At 41.8% G+C, this 20,343-nt stretch overlaps 1 protein-coding gene across 1 annotated transcript; it reads right to left on the reverse strand.

The window, feature by feature from the left end:
* Positions 1 to 115: 115 nt before the first annotated feature.
* On the reverse strand, positions 116 to 17,303 carry LOC108928276 (serine/threonine-protein kinase 17A-like). Its single transcript, XM_018742157.2, has 7 exons — positions 16,909 to 17,303; positions 12,507 to 12,719; positions 6,126 to 6,270; positions 3,208 to 3,334; positions 3,002 to 3,050; positions 2,312 to 2,491; positions 116 to 1,255 (listed from the first exon to the last, which is right to left on the reverse strand). Exons 1-7 carry the CDS (start codon positions 17,019 to 17,021, stop codon positions 970 to 972), a joined length of 1,113 nt encoding a protein of 370 aa, XP_018597673.2. The 5' UTR covers positions 17,022 to 17,303; the 3' UTR covers positions 116 to 969.
* Between the last annotated feature and the right edge of the window lie 3,040 nt (positions 17,304 to 20,343).

The raw sequence follows: 20,343 nt of genomic DNA on the forward strand, positions 1-20,343 counted from the left end.
AACGAATTTTGCAAGTTCAGCAGCAAAACATTATTTATGCGTATAACAAGCAAATTGTTAGCTCTATCGACAATGTGATGGAATGATGAAAAATTATGACATTTGACAATTGAGATTTTTTTCTTTTGGACAAATGTAAATGCCTTTACCACTTTTTTCCAGGAGTCTCTGATGAGCAACATGCTCCAGCATTTGAGCGTGCCTGCTGCATTCATCGACAAAGTGCTTAGAACTTCGAACGTCCTTCAGCTAAGGAAGGCTGTAAACATAAAAAAAAATCCTGGTACCTGGATTGCAGAGCTGACTTGAGAAGAACTGCTTGGTGAAGAGCGCACGGACAAACGCTCAAATAAATAAAAGCAAAACAAAATATGAATTCACCTTTGTGAGGCGCTTCACCCGACTATCAGTTTTCCCAACTTCGTGCAGCTCTGCAACAGTTTCATCTCACGAGTGGTGGAATTATAGCAATGTCATAAAAATATTGCAAATCATCAACAGAACTTTGTTACATTTCCAGTTATAACAGTCCTCTCTCTTATCAGGTCCTAATAATGGATATAAAGACACTGTTCACCCCTCTTCCTCACTTTTGCTTGGTGGTGAAATAGAGAAAGAAAGAAAGATGCCAAGCTGGGCGTTTCCGGAATCAAACTAATGCTCCCGAGTGACCAGTCTTCTCCCTCTCATCTCTAATACCTTTCGGTAGAGAGAATGACATGAAAGGTCTTCCAGCATCTTTTCCAAAATATTTTCAATCAAAACAAAACTTCCCTGTATTGGATGCGGTTTACATGTCATTACAGTTTATGGATGCTAAATACATGCATAACTTCAAAATGTGCACTGACACCTTTGTCCGTCAACAACATTTCCTCCGGCACAGATGCTGCTGCGTCGCAACTCAGAAGTGCTCACTGGACGGGACTAATAATAACCCTCAATTAAAGTTCAGATCTTGCAGTCAGATCAGAAGACGCACTTCTGTGTGATCTCGGGGTGTGTGGGGAAGGGCTCATCAAACGCAAATGCCCCCCTTCCCGGCTTCAGTTCACTCTGATTGGAGCAGATGGTGTAGGAGGCAACAATGACCAGCTCTGGTGAGTGGGCTGGGCTCTCGGGCTCTGGTTCTGACTCAGGATGGTTGGTTTTGGGCTCCTGGGTCGGCAGCAGGGTAGAGTGGGGGTGTGACTGCGGGTGGGGGTGCTCGCTCACCCAGGGATGGGCTACACATTCCTCAGCGGTGGCTCTCCTTCTGTAAATGGAGGCAAGGTGACATCAGCTTTAATGGAGCACAGACAGGGTAACAGCTGAACCAGCAGTTAAGAGCTCAAAAAACCCCAGGAAGGAAACCATTTTATCCCAAAGGAGCCCTTAGTCTGAGTTCTAGCACAAACTATCTATAACAACATCTTGCAGCATAAAAAAGTTGGGCAGTCAGTAGTCTAGTGGTTAGAGTCGCTGCCTTTGGACTTGGAGGCCGCAGGTTGGAATCCAATCATCTGCAGATATAGCCTAGAGCAAGGTACTTACCCTTCAGTACCCTAGTTAGAAGCAAAAAAAAAGCCTCCAGCTATATAAATGGGTAAGTATCTGAAAGTACCTTAATATTATATGGTCCTTTGGAGAAAAATATTAAATTAATAAATCTAAGAACTGTACATTTTGGAAAATCATCTACTCAGCAAGTGGTTTCCAAACCCTAAATGAGGGTCATATGAGTGTTCCTCAGAGTCACGGGACAGTCTCAAAAAAAGAAATTTTAGTTGCACACTATGAAGGATTATTGAAACAAAGTACAATAGTGAAGGATCATGCAGCATCCATATACACTTAATACAATAATGTATGAATCCATTCATGCCCAACTGCGTATGTCAAGCAGGCCAGCAAGGATTCTTATCTCAATGTAACTTTATAAATGCTGCTATAATTTTAGCTGAGCTCAATTATCAAATGCAATAATTTTATTCTTGAAATATTTTTTAAAATTTTTTATTTTTATACATTCATAATTGATCCAGATGAGATTCATCATTGGAGTTCAGTATACTCTGTTGCCAAATTGTTTTTTCGTGTAAACTGCTTTTTACGTTACCTAAAAATAAGTAATCAGTTATTTGAAGTTCCAATCTTAACAATGGCTTCAACTGAAATAAAAAGTCAGGACAGCATTACTTTCCAGGACATATTCAGAGCGTTCTAAACCTACAGGGACACATCAGGTCTATTTCTCAGAAAGTGCATATCAATGGGGACAGCACCCTTCTCAAAGGAAAGAGCTGTGACACCTTCCAACAATTCTGCTTACCTTGGGTCCTTGATAAGCAAAGACTTGATGAAGTCGATGGCAAGAGATGATACGCCCTCAAAGACCTCCTGGGAGTAGTCGACGTTGACCTGTGATATGTTAAGGAAGGTCTCCTGCTTGTTGTCACCAAGGAAGGGGGACTCGCCTGTCAGCATGACATAAGTCAGGACACCAATGCTCCTGAAAGGAGTCAGAAGGAGATAAAAGGCTCATTATATCTAGAACATGCTACTTTTACTTAGCCAAACATCTCAACAGTAATGAAGAAAAAAATTTTTCACTTTGGCACAAGATGTATGTAATCACATACATTACATTCATTCATTTAGCTAACCCTTTTCTCCAAAGTTACTTACAACATTACAGTCACAATTATTTACCCATTTATACAGCTGGGTAATTTTACTGGAGCAATTTAGGGTATGTACCGGGATCAATAGTACTGCAGTCAGAGGTGGGAATCGAACCCACAACCTTTGAATCCAAAAGCAGCAGCTGTAACCACTACACTATCAGCTGCCCATACAGGGAGCTTAGTTTTATGTGATGTCAGCAAACCCTTTATAACGTGACCCAGTATAGAAGTTAAAGCGCAGCCATGAAATTAAGAAAACGTGAGAATTTTGTGGGAAGGGGCTTATTTATTACTTAACCTTTCTAATAAAATTTTCTCAGTTAAGCGGAACTTACCACATGTCTGTTGCTGTGCTGATGGGTTCATAGTTGAGGACTTCTGGTGCTTTAAAAAAAAAAAATAAAATTTTTTTTTAAAAATTTGTAAAATATGGCATCACTAGACATAGTTTGTCATCCAAAACTGACCACTCCACATGTGTACACGTACATTGCTGCGTATTAGATGTTCATAATAAAAACACTGCAGAAGACACACTCACCTACATACTCTGGAGTTCCGATGATTTCCCGAACCTCTGTCATATCATCCATGCATCTGGACAGGCCAAAGTCTACAATGCGGATGTCCCCAAGGGGCTGGGAGCAAGTCAGCAGGACGTTCTGGGGCTGGAATGGGAGCAATGAGAACAATAATCAACAGAGATTCCAGGCTATTATAGCAGCATGTATGACATAGAACAGAAAAAACAGCTCTGAAAAAGTCAGTGTACCCTTTGGAATTATCTGGATTTCTGCATTAATGTCTTCTAAAATGTGGCCTGATCTTCATGTCAGTCAGTCAGAATAAACATAATCTTATTTTACAAACAACACATTCAACATTTCACATTTCCATATCTTTACTGAACAAGTGGCTTAAACAGTCAAGGTCAATAATAGAAAATGTATACAGTAATGATATCACTGAAAGAGGGTAATTGTTGGGTATTCCAACAGTGAGTTTGGTGTGCCAATAAATTCAGGTGTGAATTAGACCTGCTCTGCCTTATTTAGAAAAACCTAATTGTGATTACCTGCTCATCACAACAGAATTCTGTTGAAGTGCAATATGGCCCAAGAAAATTTTCAGAGGAAATCAGAATAAGGGTTGTTGAAGTTTGTAAGATTAGAAAGGGTTTCAATAGGATTTATAAAGACTTGGGCTATCAGTTCATAGTCAGGCAGACAGTTTACAAATGGAAGAAACTGAGCAAAGTTGCTACTGATCCTAATATTCAGCATCCTTTTTTAAAGAAGAAAAAAAGGAAAGTGCAGAGGCATATCATACAATACTTAAATGGTCCTAGGGTCACAGCTAAGGATCTGCAAATATCTCTTACGTCATAAAATTTGTGTTCATGAGTCTACCATAAGAAAACACTGAACAAAAGTGGTGTTCATGACCATCGAGATGTTCCACAGCACTGCTGAAAGTGTTCTACAAATGAGACAGAAGTGGAAGTTTTTGGTAAATGTACACAGTATTATGTTTGGAGAAAACAAAACACTACATATCTACACTAAAACCTCATCCCAACTGAAAAGGATGGTGGTGGGAGAATAATGCTGTGGGGATGTTTTCTGTCCCAGGGGCTGAAAAACTTGCAGTCATGTGAGAGACCATTGAATTCTATATTGTATGATGAAGTTGTACAGCAGAATGTCAGAGTGTGTGTGATCTAAAACTGAGAAGCTGGATCTTGCAACATGACAATGATCCAAAACAGAGGAGTAAATCAACAAAATAGTGCTCAAACAGAGGGGGGGGGGGGGGGGGGGAGTTGAATTGCCAAGTCAAAGTTTTAACCTCAATTCCACTAAAATGCTGTGGTGTGATATGAAGACATTGCAAAAATACATACTGTATATGAATTGAAACAGTTTTGTGTAAAGGAATGGAGGAGAATACCATGCTGTGTAGATGTGATTAGCAGCTACAGAAAGCTCTAGCTGAAGCGGCTGAAGTTATTTGCAATAAAAGAGGTTTTACTAATTATTAGAGTTCAGACGTTGTGTCAATGACCTTGACTGATTGGTTTAAACAACCTTTAAACCAGTGACCATTACTGCTGTATCTTCGGATGCTTTAAACAATGTAAAATGTTGTGTGTGCCATTTGTTAAATTAGAAAGCCATTATTTATTATGACTCAAATAAAGGTCTGATCATATTTTAGGAGCCATTCATGCAGAAACCCATATAATTCCAAACTGTATATCATTGTGTTTCATTATATCCGAATATCTTAGATATACACACAACAGTAATATGTACCCGGCAGAGACAGCTCGTAAAAACCGAACGTGGGAAAAAAAAAAAAAAGGGTAGGTAAGCGCTAGCTGACCTTAGTATTCTCATTCTGGCTTGGTTAAGTTTCAAAACATGTGATGAACTTCCTCAACAGACCGTAAAAACGGAACTTAAACTGGTTACAGCACCAGACCAGCCAGCATGGTTGTGTTATGACCAGTTCTCTCTCACATACCAGAGCTAACAAGCATGAGACACATTTACATTTATTCACTTAGCAGACGAGACTGTGCTGTATGCCTTAAAACTGTTTCTTCTGTCCAAGGCAGTCAGTAAGTATGATATGAAATTACGCATCATGCTGACTACCACTTTAGGAGGTGACAATTTCATAAGTACGAAGTCCTAACAGATGACACAGCATCTGTTGCTATTCACAAAAAGTAGACCGAGTCTCCAAAAATATTAATAAGCCTTTCCTGATTAGCGTGACAAAATATATTTTTTGGACCTGAAAGAATATTCTTTAACTTAACAAAGAGCTTGCTTATTTTGACATTTTTATGCATTTAGCTCATTTAGACACTCCCCCCCCCCCCAAAGTGAATTGCATTGTTAAAGTTATTTCAACTATTCAACCATTCTTCAAAAAAAAAAAAAAAAGTTATTCATGGTAAGTACCTTGCTAAAGGGTACTACAGTCAGAGGCAGGACTCAATACAATATACAGTGTTGGTGTCACTACATTATGAGTCAATTCCAAAAATATAGCCATTCCATTCCCTCATAACATGTATTCATGCGCGCGCGCGCACACACACACACACACAGTCTGAACAGTTTGTCCCATGCAGGGTCACGGGGTGCCGGAGCCTAATCCGGCAACACGGGGCAAAAGGCTGGAGGGGGAGGGGACACACCCAGGACGGGATGCCAGTCCATCGCAAGGCACCCCAAGCGGGACTCGCACCCCAGACCCACCGGACAGCAGGACCTGGCCCAACCCACTGCGCCACCGCGCCCCCCATTCATAACATGCACTTTAAGTGAAAAACAATTTACTGCAGAAGGTACAGTACATTTAAACAGAACAATGTCAGCTGCAGTTAATCATGTCAAGCTTCTTGGTCAGCACAAAGTACACACCACATCACCAATTTCTGCTGACCTTCAGATCCAAATGGACCACATTATTGCCATGCAGGCAAGCCACGCCCACGAGGATCTGCCGGACAAGCCGAATGACATCTTGCTCCGTGAAGGACTCATCGCTGTCTGCCACACACTGATGGAAGATCTCTCCTCCAGCCGCGCTGCAGGGACAGGGTAGGAAAAAAAAAAAAAAAATCATTAGGAAGGTGCTTTTGATGCCATGTTTCCTACTTTGTGTTCTACAGGCTTGAATCATTACGTTATTACAATTTTCCATAACTATACGCAACAACCAATTATTTTTTCTAAGTCAATCTGCTCCTCAATGCACTGGAAACAATACAGTAAGGAATGTTAATTTCTAGGACAGTTACTCATAATATAATAAACTCATTTATAGATAGGAATCTAGGTCTCCAGTTTCCTAGAAACCAAGGTGCTCATTGTTTACACTGAATCACAAATCCCCCCAGCGAGGCGGCGTGGACCTCATGTAGAACACCAAGGATCACAGCTTTTGTTCAACATAGTTAAATTCCTAAAAATAAGAATACATCATGCTGAGCTACCTTCACAGTACCCTTTGCAGGAATTACAAAGAATGAACTATTCACATAAGTTCACACCACGGTCTGCAACTGAGCCAAGTCCAAGGCATTTCCCAAAAAAAAAAAAAAAAAAAAAAAAAAAAAAACCACACACATTTGTCACATTCTTTAAAAGTCTCCTTTACAGTTACTGAATGTTCCACCAAGATGCTTGATTATTAAATTAAAAATGGGACTTTTCAGTAGAATTCCCCCTTTCCCCTCCACCTTTATCATCTGCTGTGACACAAACAACTATAAAGTACACAGAGGCTCTGTCATATGGTCGTCTTGGGCAAATTCCTACTGAAAACAAAACCATGTGTGAGCCTCACTTGAGCTCAAGATACATGGCATGTTTGGAGGAGCACTCTCTCATTCTATAGTGGGTGGTCATCAACTATGTAACTTCACCGCTTGCCCGCTCTTCACAAAAACGTTGTCATATTCCGTCGATGAGCCTCATCTATGTCTGCATCTACCTTCAGATACTGAGATCACACCTAAACCAGGAGAAACCTTGCTAATCGCTAAAGTTCTATAATATTAAATTCTATTAAAGACTGGAATAAGACTGCATGATTACCCCAAACAGGGTTTAAGCTGATACAGGTTGCTAAGTGTAAAGAATCTTGTAAACCATAACATTCCTGATCAGACACGTAGCACTATAAGATGAAGATTCTGACAAACTTATAGGTGTGTAGAGATTTGGGTAAAGAGGAGTGTTTTATCAAAGTCAGAAACTAAACCACTTGCAGGCTGTTTTTTTTTCCCCCCCAAATAGTACAATAATTATATACAATACAATAGATAGTACAATAATAAGTATAATTATAGTTACGTGGCCATTAGGGAAAACACGCAATGAACAATTCCTTCTGAGCTACTGTAGGCCTCGGGGAAGAGAAAGTGTGCCGAGCAATAGAGACGAACACCTTTCTAGAAATTTCCACAGAAGAATTCGACAATATTTCCAACATATTCCAAAAGCTTATTCCCCACTGCAGACTGCTACTGTCACAGATGTCAGGAAAAAGTACAAAGAGCCAACAAATGCAACTAAAACTGTCTACAAATAATCACAATATACCGAGCACCTGTGAACTGAAAAGACAATGCTGTTGGGTACAACTTAAGCATACAAATGTGGTTTAAAACCACAGTTTTCTAGTAGAAATTATACAAAAGTTTGTGGTGACCAGAGATGGGAAAGAAAACAAAACAAAAAAAAAAAATCTTTGACATCCCTGTTCTGTCATCAAATAAGGGTGGAAGTGTTTAAAGGCTTTTTTTTTTTTTTAAATTTTTTTAAAAAAAGTACTTCAGTTAGATTCCCAGAACAGCTGGTAGACCAGACTTGTTCTGCAACCATTTCTCCAAGAACCACTTTTGGTATGACATAAAACAGTTCAGTCTATGGAAGCAATTTAATGTTGAATAACAAAGCTGTAATCACCAATGCCATATTATAATGCTCATTTTATATTTCTATTGTGTGCTTATATAATCTCATACAATTCTCCCTTTTTCTGAAGAGCTTTCAGTCATGCAATGTCTATGTTCACACGCTGTCCACTATACCTAACACTGTGTGGTTAGTTTTCAACAACTGTGTTGTTAGTTGAATTTCATAGGAAAATTCAAAAAAAAAAAAAGAGAACACAATACTAATTGGCCAAGAACTGGGTATGGATATTTAACATTTCACTGTAGCACATGTATTCTCAGTTGGACAAACGCTAGATTTTATGCTCCCGAAAATGCAAAATCTTCTTGGTTTAAAAGATATGAAAATACTGCAAGTTACATAACAGGCCTCATAGCATCCAGAACAAAACATGACATTGCCGCACTTAAGCAGATGAAAGATGGGGTGAACTTGAGTACAAAAGTCTTACTATATCAAGATCAATTAAACGAGGACGAAAACAAGATCCTATTCAGCCCTGTCAAAATATTCACAAAGCCCAGGAATGCTCATACCGGCTTAGGATGAACATTCATGCCCTTCGGGCTTTACAAGCATGGAGAATATGCTCTTTGATCAGCCTACACAGAGAGCTGGGATTAATCAGGTGGAACATCTGGTTTGAGGAGACCATGGCCTATTAGTGTAGCCATCGTTCATTTACATTTATTCATTTAGCTGACAATTTTCTCCAAAGCACCTTATAACGTTAAGCTACCTACAAATATTTACCCGATTATACAGCTGAATGATTTTTACGAGAGCAATTTAGGGTAAGTACCTTGCTCTAGGGTACTAGAGCAGTAGTTAAGATCTGAACCTGCAACCTTCAGATGTGAAGCCAACAGCTCTAACCGCTATGCTATGAATTGCACAGGAGATGCTGTCAAAGATCAACGTAGGGGCATCTCCCACCAGGGATGCTGAATACATCACAACATTGTTGGCGTTGTAGCCCCAATCAGCCTACATAAGTTGTCCTTTGCCCCGCAAGTCCATAACAAGAGACTCATATCTCCACTTGTACTTTTACAAAAAGGATCATCCTTTACATCTGGACAAAGTCAACATACGACAGCTGTTCTCTGGGATGGTCACCCGGAACCTGGCTACAGCCTAACCCTACAAAGACGGAGGCTGGGAGTTGGTCAGGAGCGCTTTGCTACTCAGTTGCAAAGTCCCTCAGAAACCCGTCACACGTCTGACGAAAGTGCCATCACTTTAATTCTCCCAGCAAGCAAGCGCTCTGGAAAGACAAGGAAAAATGCGAAAGCTCTTGGCAAAAATCTCGTCTCTGATAGTCTTCCATAACGTGCTCAGGAATACAACAGTACTTTCTAGAATGGGGTAGCTGATGATCATATAGAGCATTCAAAGGATGAGCATCAGCAGGGCTCATATGACTTGCTTTTATTTTCTGGGCATAAGAGCCCTTTCGATTCATCTGGATTCTGGCAAGCTACTTCCTGTATTTTTTCGGTAATAGCGAGTCACGTAAAACATCACGGTTCCTGGTTATGCTACACATTTCAGAATTAAGAACCATAAAAACATCTTTATCATTTATTCAGCGCTGTACATTTTCCTAGCCCTTCAAACCCCAGCGTGGGGATAAGCGGAATGCGTTCTCCCCGTTAGCGTGCGCAGCGTGGTTTCAGTCTGGCTAAGTGAATGATGAGAAGTTGCAGTTCTGCAGTACGCAGGATGTGGTCGCAGCAGCCGGTACTCAGACTGCAGCTCACATCACAAACATGAAGGCTTAAAGGAAATGGAAAATATTCTTTCACTAAGTGTCACCGCTTTACGCAGAAGCAAGCCGACGGTGAGGTCGGCGAGCTAAGAAAGCTTTGTTTTGGTCAACCGCAGCACAGATGCTGACAAAGTACGACGTGTCGCATTGGAGTCTAGGGCATTTAAAAAGCACGCAACCCCTTCGGTGGCTATGACAATTAACATTTTTAAACTGTCGGTGGGGAATGCACCAGAATAATTCTGAGGGGTCAGAAGTTTCGCCCACAGACAGAGAGGAACTCATGAACATAAACACCATGCCTAGTGTGGTACAAAGGCGATGTCAGAACCTGCTGGGCACTGTTGGCGCAGAGCACAAAAGAATGAGATCATGAAAGGAGCTTCACATCTGGAAAAGCGTTGCCGTCTACGACTCTCTTGTAGGCTGGTGCCTGGCGCGGGGGACGGTGACAGTCCTTGCTTGGGACCGCATGACCGCACCAGTGCCTGCAGCTGCGCGTTGCTCCAGGAAGTTGTCTGGATTATGCAAAGGGGACCTGGCGGCAAAACTTCCTCTTTCACACTTCTTAGTAACCTGCTTTCCACATCTTACCTTGCGTTGGCACGCAAACTCTACAGCTGAGAGCTGCGCTGTACAACCCAGCGCACTCATAGACAATATATGTATAATTCATAAAGATTCTCCAAAAGAAGCCTGCTACAGATGGAATCAATGTATGAAAAATAAAAGCATAGTCCTAATTCACTGCAGAGCCAAACACCAGAGAGATTTTTCAGACTATGGTGATCAAAATACCAGCAAAACTTGATTAACACCAATAACCAGTCAATGCTTCTCAAGTATAGACAGACATGGGCACCACATACCAAAGTGGTTAGAGCCAGAGCTTGCACTCAAAGGACCCAAGATGGAATTCCATCTCCTACTGCAGTACTCTTGAGCAAGATACTTATCCTGGTTCACAACTGGGACAGCTGGTAGCATAGTGGTTAGAGAACCTGCCTTTGGACCCAAAGGTCGCAGGTTCGAGCCTCCCCTCTGGCTGTAGTACCCTTGAGCAAGGTACTTACCCTGAATTCCTCCAATAAAATTACCCAGCTGTATAAATGGATAAATAATTGTAACCTTAACAGCGTAAGTCTCTTTGGAGAAAAGTATCGGCTAAATTAATAAATGTAGACTATGCGTGACTTTCTTCTAGAGCTGGACTTAATTTCTCTATAAACAGAAGCAGATCATGAAATCAGAACTGAAAATGACCAACAGGCCACTGACGTGAAACGTTGCACCAACTATTAAAGGCATGAAAACATTTCTACACTGTAGACTCAGTCACACACGAGTGAGAACCAAAGAGGGTGAGACATTTAACATCCTTTTAAGGCAAACAGACGCACGTGTGAAACGGAAGATGGAGTAAGAGCTTAAGCTGCAGGCTCAGATGTCCTGATCGAGCATCCTACGTTCAAAGGCGTGCGTACACACACACAGGAAACCAGCTTTTCTAAACCTGAGACGGTATCTTGTTTTCCTGCCACTGTGAAACATCGCTGTTTAAAAGACCGTGACATTTTCTAACCCTGATCTACACATCTGACCAAAGGTTTTAAAATCATTTCCTCCCAGCTGTTTAGAAAGAATGTCATATGATGGGGAAAAAGGTGTAAAGATCACTTCTTTTCAGAGATTCAGATTTATCAAAGTAGTTTCAGTTCCCAAGATGCCTGGATTTAGCTAATTAAATTCTTCATCATAAAAAGCATAGAAGCATTACCAGAATATGAATCTGGAAGAGTATATGTATCTGAATCCAACACAGCTGACAAGTTGAAGAAAATCTGCTCTAACAGAAAACTAAACTTTTCCAGAGAAGCTATTAAACCTAAAATTCCACATCATACGGATAATCATTTGAAATGCTGAACTCCTTCACAAGGTGACTTTTATTTATTCATTTAACTGATTCTTTTTCCCCCCTCCAAAGTGACTGACAATGTTAAGCAACTTACAATTATTTACCCATGTATACAGCGGGGTAATTTTTACTGGAGCAATTTTGGGTAAGAACCTTGCTCAAGGATACTACAACTTGAGGTGGGATTCAAACCTGCGACCTTTGGGTCTAAAGGCAGCAGCATACCCTACCAGCTGTCCCTGTTACTGACATTAAGCACAGCAGGCATCAACATTGTCATCTACGTTACGAGCATTAGGGAAGTGTATGGAATTTACATTTATCGATTTAGTAGATGCTTTTTTTTGTGCAGAGTAGGGAAATTTACCAGATATCAAGGTATTTTTATACCATAAATTTTCAGCAGGGCAGAAAATCTTGGTCCAGGAGGTTTTTATTGCACCACAACAGTGGGCCATCAGATATAGTGCTCTATGAGCCTTCAAGCTCTTCAAGCTCTTAACAATGCAAGAAGTTCTGGAAAACAGAAAACCTGCTGGACTCTGCCTTCCAAGATTGCAATGATGAGCCAACTTGTTCTACATGCCAAAAAGACTTCGACTTGGACTTCCAACGCACGGCACATGCGTGAACCTGCATGAGCTAATCCGTCCAACCGGGGAGGAACTTACTACTCAAGCACCAGGATGATCTCAGCTGCAGTCTCGTAAACTTCGTGCAGAGACACAACAAAGGGGTTGGACTCGGCCGACTCCAGGACAGCGATCTCGTGGATGATGTCCGAGCGGCAGTCCTGCCCTTTCCGCCGCTTTCGCAGGAACTTGGCAGCGTGCTCTTTGCCCGTCGCCTTCTCGATACACTTCTTCACCACAGCAAACTTACCCCTGAAACACACACAACAGAAAGGAACAGGTTGAGTCCTCTTTCAACGGCCTTCCCGAATTTTTGCGATTCATTCCAAATGACTGATGTCAGCAACCTCGTGTCTTTGTTATGTGCAACGATTAGGGAGCGCTGACAAAATACGACACACCTAAGCCAGAGTAAAGTCGAGTGAACAAAATTTCTTTGGAGAAGGTCGGCAGGCCAAGAGGTACGTGCCGTAGCTTAATAGGAAATCGTTTAACAACTTTAATGATGACAATTAACACTCTGGGCTGCTGTCTGGTTTCCAAGTTCATCTGAAAGTGCTTCAGTTACAATAAAAGGAGCGATCAAAATAAAAAGGTCATTTTAAAAGCTCGAGGCGGATTCGCCGCGTCCGTTACCAGCCGCACAGCGAACTCAATGTGATCAGCCAGATCGTGAACTACAGAAATATTTAACAGAATCATTAAAAGCATAGCTGCAGGACTGAGACCAACACACTTATATACATAATTTACTTAAAGGCTATTAAAACCAAAATGACTCGGAGGAGAACTTAATTTCATATCTCGTCACTATAATAACAACCTTAATGCTTATAGCCATAACTGAAGTCAGTAGCACCCTCAGCCTGTTGATATTTGTTGGATCTACCATCTTGAGCCATCATGCGGAGCTTTTATATGGAACAGTAAACCGTTCCTCCTGCATTACAACGGACTTACGAAACATCCTCAGGTGAGTCTTGTCAGAGCAATGAAGGAAGCTGGCGAGGTGTGTTCATTTAAACAAACAACTCCTTCTGCATGCAGTGCAGAATGCGTAACATTCACCGAAGGATCATCAACGTTGGCTGAGCATTTATAAGCCATCCTAATAAATTTGTGGTTTACTCAAGAGTTGACACTAAAGTTACTCTTTGGCCCTTGGCAAAAAAAATTTAAATCTGCAACACAATTTAAGAAAAAGTTTCCTTGAATTTAGAAAGCAATGCTATGCAGATAGAGAACTGTGTTCGTCGTGTTATTCTTTCGACGAATCGAAAATGAGAGGTGTGGGAAGACAAGCACGGTCATGTGTAAGTTCACCTTGGTGAATAAGGTGTGTGGGCTGATAACACTACGTAGGGTTCGTTGGAAGTCGCTTTGGAGAAAAGTGAAAAGCATCCGCTAAATAAATGTAAAAGTCCGTTTCAGCTACTGGAAATCTATCAGACAATCTCGCTGTAGCAATCGGAATGATGTATTTTAGGGTAGAAGTTCACCTTGGGTCCATGATGTGTAAGGACATTGACCCACTGATAAAAACCTGCTGCTGTTATGACACAGGGTGGTAAGAACACACCCCACTGGACTTATGAACAGTCCTCAAAAAAAAAAAAAAAAAAACTCTAGCCTAACACACTTTGAGCCATTAAAAGCTGGTAATTGTTGACACACAAGATGTATTTACTTTTCTCCCTGAAGTGTTTTCAGGTGTGTCTTGACCGGGGGGGGGGGGGGGAAGAAAAAAAAAGTGAAAACAACCAAAAACAATTAAAAAAAATTTCACATAAGAAAAGAAAGGGATGCAGTTAGTGGCCCAAAGGTTGAAGGGTTCCCTTCTAGGCATCACCACCCATATGCATATATGCATAAAACCACTCCCTTTCCCCCAAAAAAGAAACTAGGTATCAAGGTCTGTATGAAAAGCCAACCTGATTTCCCTTCAGGAAGGATCCAGTTCTAACAGCATTAGATGTGTCATAATAAATGTAGAAAGGTGCAATCCAGCTAATTCCAGCTTGTGCAAAATGAAGGGATCCAGACGTGCATCATTTCCTGGCATCATCACACCTTGAGCTATTTCTTAAGAGACATCCATAAAAGGGAATAAATGAAGAAATAAAAAATTAACATTAGTGGTGAAAGTAAGAGAATGTAATTGAGAAAAAGGTTTTCGTGGTTCATGACAGAAGTTTCACTGAATAAAAAATACTCATATCCTAAAAAGCATCAATTGTCCGATACAGGTCAGGATGGAAGGCCTCTTTCACCCTGACCTTTAGTAATCCAAAGCTCCCCCACCTACTAACATGAACAAGTGAGCTAAAATACAACAGCCACTAATGTATGAACTTCCCAGACCATTAAATTTGATGCTTTGACTGACTCGGGGTTACACAAGCCACCTTTAGGTTATAGTTAAACAGAGATGCATCCACTGGCAACTGAAAGACAAACAGCATAAATTCATTCAAAAGCACCCAGATTTCAAAAAAAATAAGTAAATGGGCATAATCTAAGTATTAGTTTGGACTGACTTGATCTGCAAGTAAAATGAAGTGACAGTGAGAGCTGGATACTGTCCACTCTTGGGAGAAGAAAAAAAAAAAAAAAACACAGCTAGTAGGGTACAGGGCTGTTCCATGTGTAACAAGAAAACCTATTCAAAGTCTAAAGGGGATGAGTGAGGCTTAAAGAAAGTGTGTGTGTTCCAGTGATGTACGGATGAGTGACCCATTGTAGTGTATCTAGCAGTGCAAGTCTTCGGGTGCTCTGGTTTCCTCCCACACTCCAAAGACATGCTGTTCAGGTTCCCTGATAGTGTGTGAGTGACATAGTGTGTTCCACTGGTGTATGGATGAGTGACCCAGTGTAAGTAGTGTAAGTCACCTTGGTGGATAAGGTGTGTGGGCTGATAACACGACAGAGTTCGTTGGAAATTGCTTTGGAGACCAACAGCAGCAAGTACAACTAGTGGTGAGATAAGTGGTGTAAGTACATCTAGGGGTGGGATTCAAACCTGCACCCTTTGGGTTGCAGGTTTGAATCCCACCCCTAGATGTACTTACCCTGAATTAATTGAGTAAAATTACCTAGGTGTATAAATCATGGGTCAGTATGTCAAAGGTGGAAAACGGAGTGTCAACAAAACAATGAGTGCAAATGTCAAATAACAGACCACACCAACCCTCCCTGAACCCAAATCAGAGCCTGGAAGAATGTTTCAGAAATAGCAGTCAAGTCAGTTTAAAACAAATAAATAATTACTCAGGCATTCACTGAGCTGACAAGCAGACCGACCAAAAACACAGCCTGAAGCATGACCCTAATGTGCCGGGGGACTCTTAAAGGCGGCAGTCCACGGATGAACGAGATCTCGTAGGATGGGCTCGGCACATTCTGGGACGTTAACCTTCACAACTGCGTGAGAATGGAAGTGACCTTCTGACACCCCCATACCTTCTCAGCTCTCGTCCAACTTTAGCGTCTGTGTCACGGGATGAACACATCTGCCATTCTTGCAGTGAATAAGATTCATAGCCTGGACAGGGGACGTCGGTCAAGGGCAACATCAGGAGCCCTCCGACTATCAGACAGGTTCAAACGCCACAGGACACTTCCAGTCTTCCGCAACACTGCGTGCGCACACACACAGTCTGAAACGGCTTGTCCCAAGCGGGGTCACGGTGAACCGGATCCTAACCCGGCAACACAGGGCATAAGGCTGGAGGGGGAGGGGGACGCACCCAGGACGGGACGCCAGTCCATCGCAAGGCACCCCAAACGGGACTCAAACCCCAAACCCACCAGAGAGCAGGACCCAGCCAAACCCGCTGCACCATCTTGGATTTTTTTAAATTTTTTTTCTTAAATTTTATATGTGGAATTGAGAAGACAGAAGGTCATTGACATAATACCAGGGTTATGATGGTGTGATGTACTGGATACTGTGTAGAATGCGTGCAGAAAGAGCAGGTTTCAGTAACTGAGTGTGTGATGGGTCATCAGACCTTCTTAACTTTCTACTAAAATTGGATCTCGCAGTAAAGTTTAGTGTGGGGAAAAAAAAACGGATAGCAGCATAGTGGTTAGAGCCTTGGACCCAAGGTCCTAGGTTTGAATGAATCCCACCACTCTAGATCATCATGTACTTACCCTGAACTGATCGAGTAAAATTACCTAGGTGTATAAATCATGGGTCAATAATTGTAGTTTCACAGTATGTCGCTTTTGGGGGAAAGGAGGAAAAGAAAAAAAAAAAAAGAGAAAAACTGGAGTCTGTCTCCGGGCTGGACATGACATGATGATGATCATGACACCGAACTACAGCCTAAGACTTAGTAAATCTGACTGTCCGATGTTAACTGCATGATATTCATGACATTGTCATTGATTTTCACACACTGCTGCTGTAAAAAAAGAAAGGGAAACACGTACGTACCTGCCCAGCTCCTTGCCCACTATCTCATAGTTGGTGCTAAACGAATCGGTCCTGATTCGAGTGCGAATGCTCGACACCATGCCCTTCTTGCCGGACATCCTCGAATCGGGCATCGCAATCAATCCGTCGCTGAGCGAATGATGATGCGCAAAGACTGCTAATAAGGACACGTGCGATTTACCATTTAACTCAATGTCATGTTAACGTGGAACACAATAAAAAGAAACGGAAAAAAAAAGAATATCCTCCCAAAATCAGACTTCGCACCTCTGTTATGCGGTTTAATGTAAGAAAGAAGAAATAAAGGCAAAAGATCAAAAGAAAACAGAAGTAAAACGGGAAGCAGCCGGTAGTTACGACTATCGCCGACTCGTCAGACGGCTTCCAACTTTGGACCGCAGATACTCTAAACACCAAATGAGGTCTGGAGGGCGGGGCTTCCCTAATGATGTATCGTAGAGGCAACCAATCACATCGTGGTAACTTCTACCGGTATATGCACACAGGACCAAAGCGGAAAACCGGCAGTAAGCAGACGTTCAAAACACAGAGCGCGTTCCCGAAGGGCGGAGCTTTTGCGATGACTTCATCGAGAGACAACCAATGAAATTCAGGAGGCGTTACCTTTGAACGAACTGTGAATGGTTATAGTTCTACATACGTGCATGCGGGTTTACATTTGAAAAACGCAAGTGCGTTGCGAGAAGTAGTTCCAAAGGTTAGGTTTTGTCATAAAGTAAATATTTTATATAGAATTTTTCTTTTTTTTTTCTAGATTGTCGGTACATCCCACTTGATCTCAGCATTTCCTGAACTTCTTTGAACCTACTCTTGAGTGCAGTACTCGGTTTAGTTAGTACTCTTAAGGGAGTTTAACATCCTTGAGGGTTGCAGCAGTCTAAAACCTATCCCCAAATCACTATATGCAAGGCTGAGGAGGGTAACACTCTAAGCAGGACACCAGTCTATCACAGGGCAGCCACATGCCATGGGCAATTTAGCATCAACAATCAACTGAACTTCATGTCTTTCGACTATGGGCGGAAACCGGAGCACCCGGCTGAAACCCACATGGGGAGGACACGCATTGAACATCGTCTCCCTACGTAAGACCTGAGGAGGCCGGCTGGCGGTCTGAGACGTATCCCGTGCTGACTGAAGATGATGACCAACGTCCATGATAGACGAGATGTACTTTGCTGAACTGGGAAATCAAGCCATCATACAGCAACAGTGCCATTATTACCTGTAAACTGACTTAGAAGTCCCATTTAATCTAGAATACCCAAGACGGTGGGCAGCCACTGGCACTGGGACGCCCAGAGGTTTTTTCTCCTTCAACTTTCACTTGGGAGTTTTTTGATCCTTCCTTCTGTGGCAAGTAGGCATAATTATAGCTTTATAAAAGCATTGATAATATATTGCGATAGTCCCTAGTCAGCTGTCTTTTTTGTTTCTTTGTTCTGACGTATTTATTCTTTTTGCCTTATGCCTGTGTAAAGCGCTCTGTGTCACTGCATGACAAGAACGCTCTATGAAAATGAATTGAATGTGTCGGGGGGCGTGGCAGGTTGGGTTACTGCCCGCTATGTGGTGGGTCTGGGGTTCGAGCCCTGGTTGGTGCTTTGTGCAGACTGGCATCCCGTCCTGGGTGTGTCCCCTCCACCTTTGGCTTTGTGTCCTTTGTTGCCGGGTAAGGCTCCCGCTCGCCGTGACCCTGCTTGGGACGAGCGTTTGTAGATATTGGTGGGTTGGTTGAACACAAATTCCCCACAGGCTGAGCTGGATTCCACCCTTCAACTGAGCAGCACCAATATACATTCTCTAAATTATTGACACTGTATGGGGGAAGAACTGAATGCACATTTCCTTAGATACTGCAAAGCAAGTGTTTCACACACAGAGCAGCCTGAATGTAAGTACTGCTAAAAACCAAGAAGCATAGAGGAATGTTTGCTTTTTTTTTTTTTACATCATATGAAAGCGAATTTGCGTTTTGTCGTGGCTTTTTAACGCAAGATTTCAAGTTATCATAACAATGAATCATGAACGTGCTGCTGAATGTGAGTGTTCCGACTGTTTCCAAAGTCATTAGGCACAGTAACACAGGATTATGTAACCTGAAGATTTTAAAATTTTTGAGTGTAATAATCTCAAGATATGGTCCTGTGGTTCTCCTGCTCTAAATTTACTATAGACAGGTTTAAAATAGTTGCATTAGCAAATTAATTAACCAACTCACCGATTCAAAAATACAGATACTCCTCGACTTACAATGGTTCGACTCACGATTCTTCAATTTTTCGATGGTGAGCTGGCGATAGACATTCAGTAGAAACCATACTTCGAATTTTGATTTTTTTCCCGGGCAAGCCATATGCGGTGCAATACTGTCTCGTGATGCTGGGATCCGCATCTCCCAGTTTGCCACGCAGTCGCTATACAGATACCCCCTGTATTTACGTTGTGTTTTGTGCATCCATAATGTAACAGAAACCCCCATCTCTGTCTCCTGCTTCTGGTGAGAAGAAGAAGAGAGCAATTACTGTTGAGGAGAAACTCAAGATAACTGCCCAGCATGAAGGTGTCAAGCCCGTAATGGCCATCGCATGTATGCTAGGCCATTGTGTTTGGTAGGTTAGGTGTATTAAATGCATTTTCGACTCACGATATTTTCGAGTTGCGATGGGTTTCGCGGAACGTAACCCCGTCGTAAATCGGGGACCGCCTGTATACAGTCCATAGAGCGAGGCATAAATTGGAACATTGAATAAGCTATTTGGCAGGTCGGAGATTTTTAGTATAGTCATATTCTTATTTCTTCAATGAACAAATTTGTCCGATTATTTTACCACAAAGAAAAAACAACTCTGTACGGGCCAAACTCTTCAGGTGACACTGTTGCAAGTGTGGTTGAAGTCTTTTCTCCCCATTAAAGGTGTCACACTTGATTCTGTTGAAGATGCCACAGAGTAAATAAACATTTGCTCAAGCCCTGCATAACTTTTTCTTTGTCTCAACAGAAAGAGCTTGGCATGATGTTACTGAGAGAAACCTCACCTGCCTTACCTCGCAAGCTTCGACTTGGGCATCTTATGCTCAACACTACCAATCGCCACTTGTTAAAGGTCACTAGCTATGAAACCACCTCATATCCTCTATTAAACTGATGTTTCTAGCATGTATATGTCACTTCTGAACACAGCAGTTTATAATTAGGAGCATATTTTATAGAAAGTGAATAAGTAATATTGATATATTAGTGTTTCTTATGTATTTCTTACATAGTGCAGTGCTGATGAACTGGAGCAATCATCATATTTTGTCACGATATCGTGCAGCTGTACCCACATTTCATATATATTTTCCTGTGAAAGCAGGAAGAGGTTTTTTCAGAGGCCCGACATGGGCTTGATGAAAGCAGCCAGTACATGT

The sequence above is a fragment of the Scleropages formosus genome, chromosome 25 (genome assembly GCF_900964775.1).
Source record: "Scleropages formosus chromosome 25, fSclFor1.1, whole genome shotgun sequence".
In the NCBI taxonomy this organism is placed as follows: Eukaryota; Metazoa; Chordata; class Actinopteri; order Osteoglossiformes; family Osteoglossidae; genus Scleropages; species Scleropages formosus.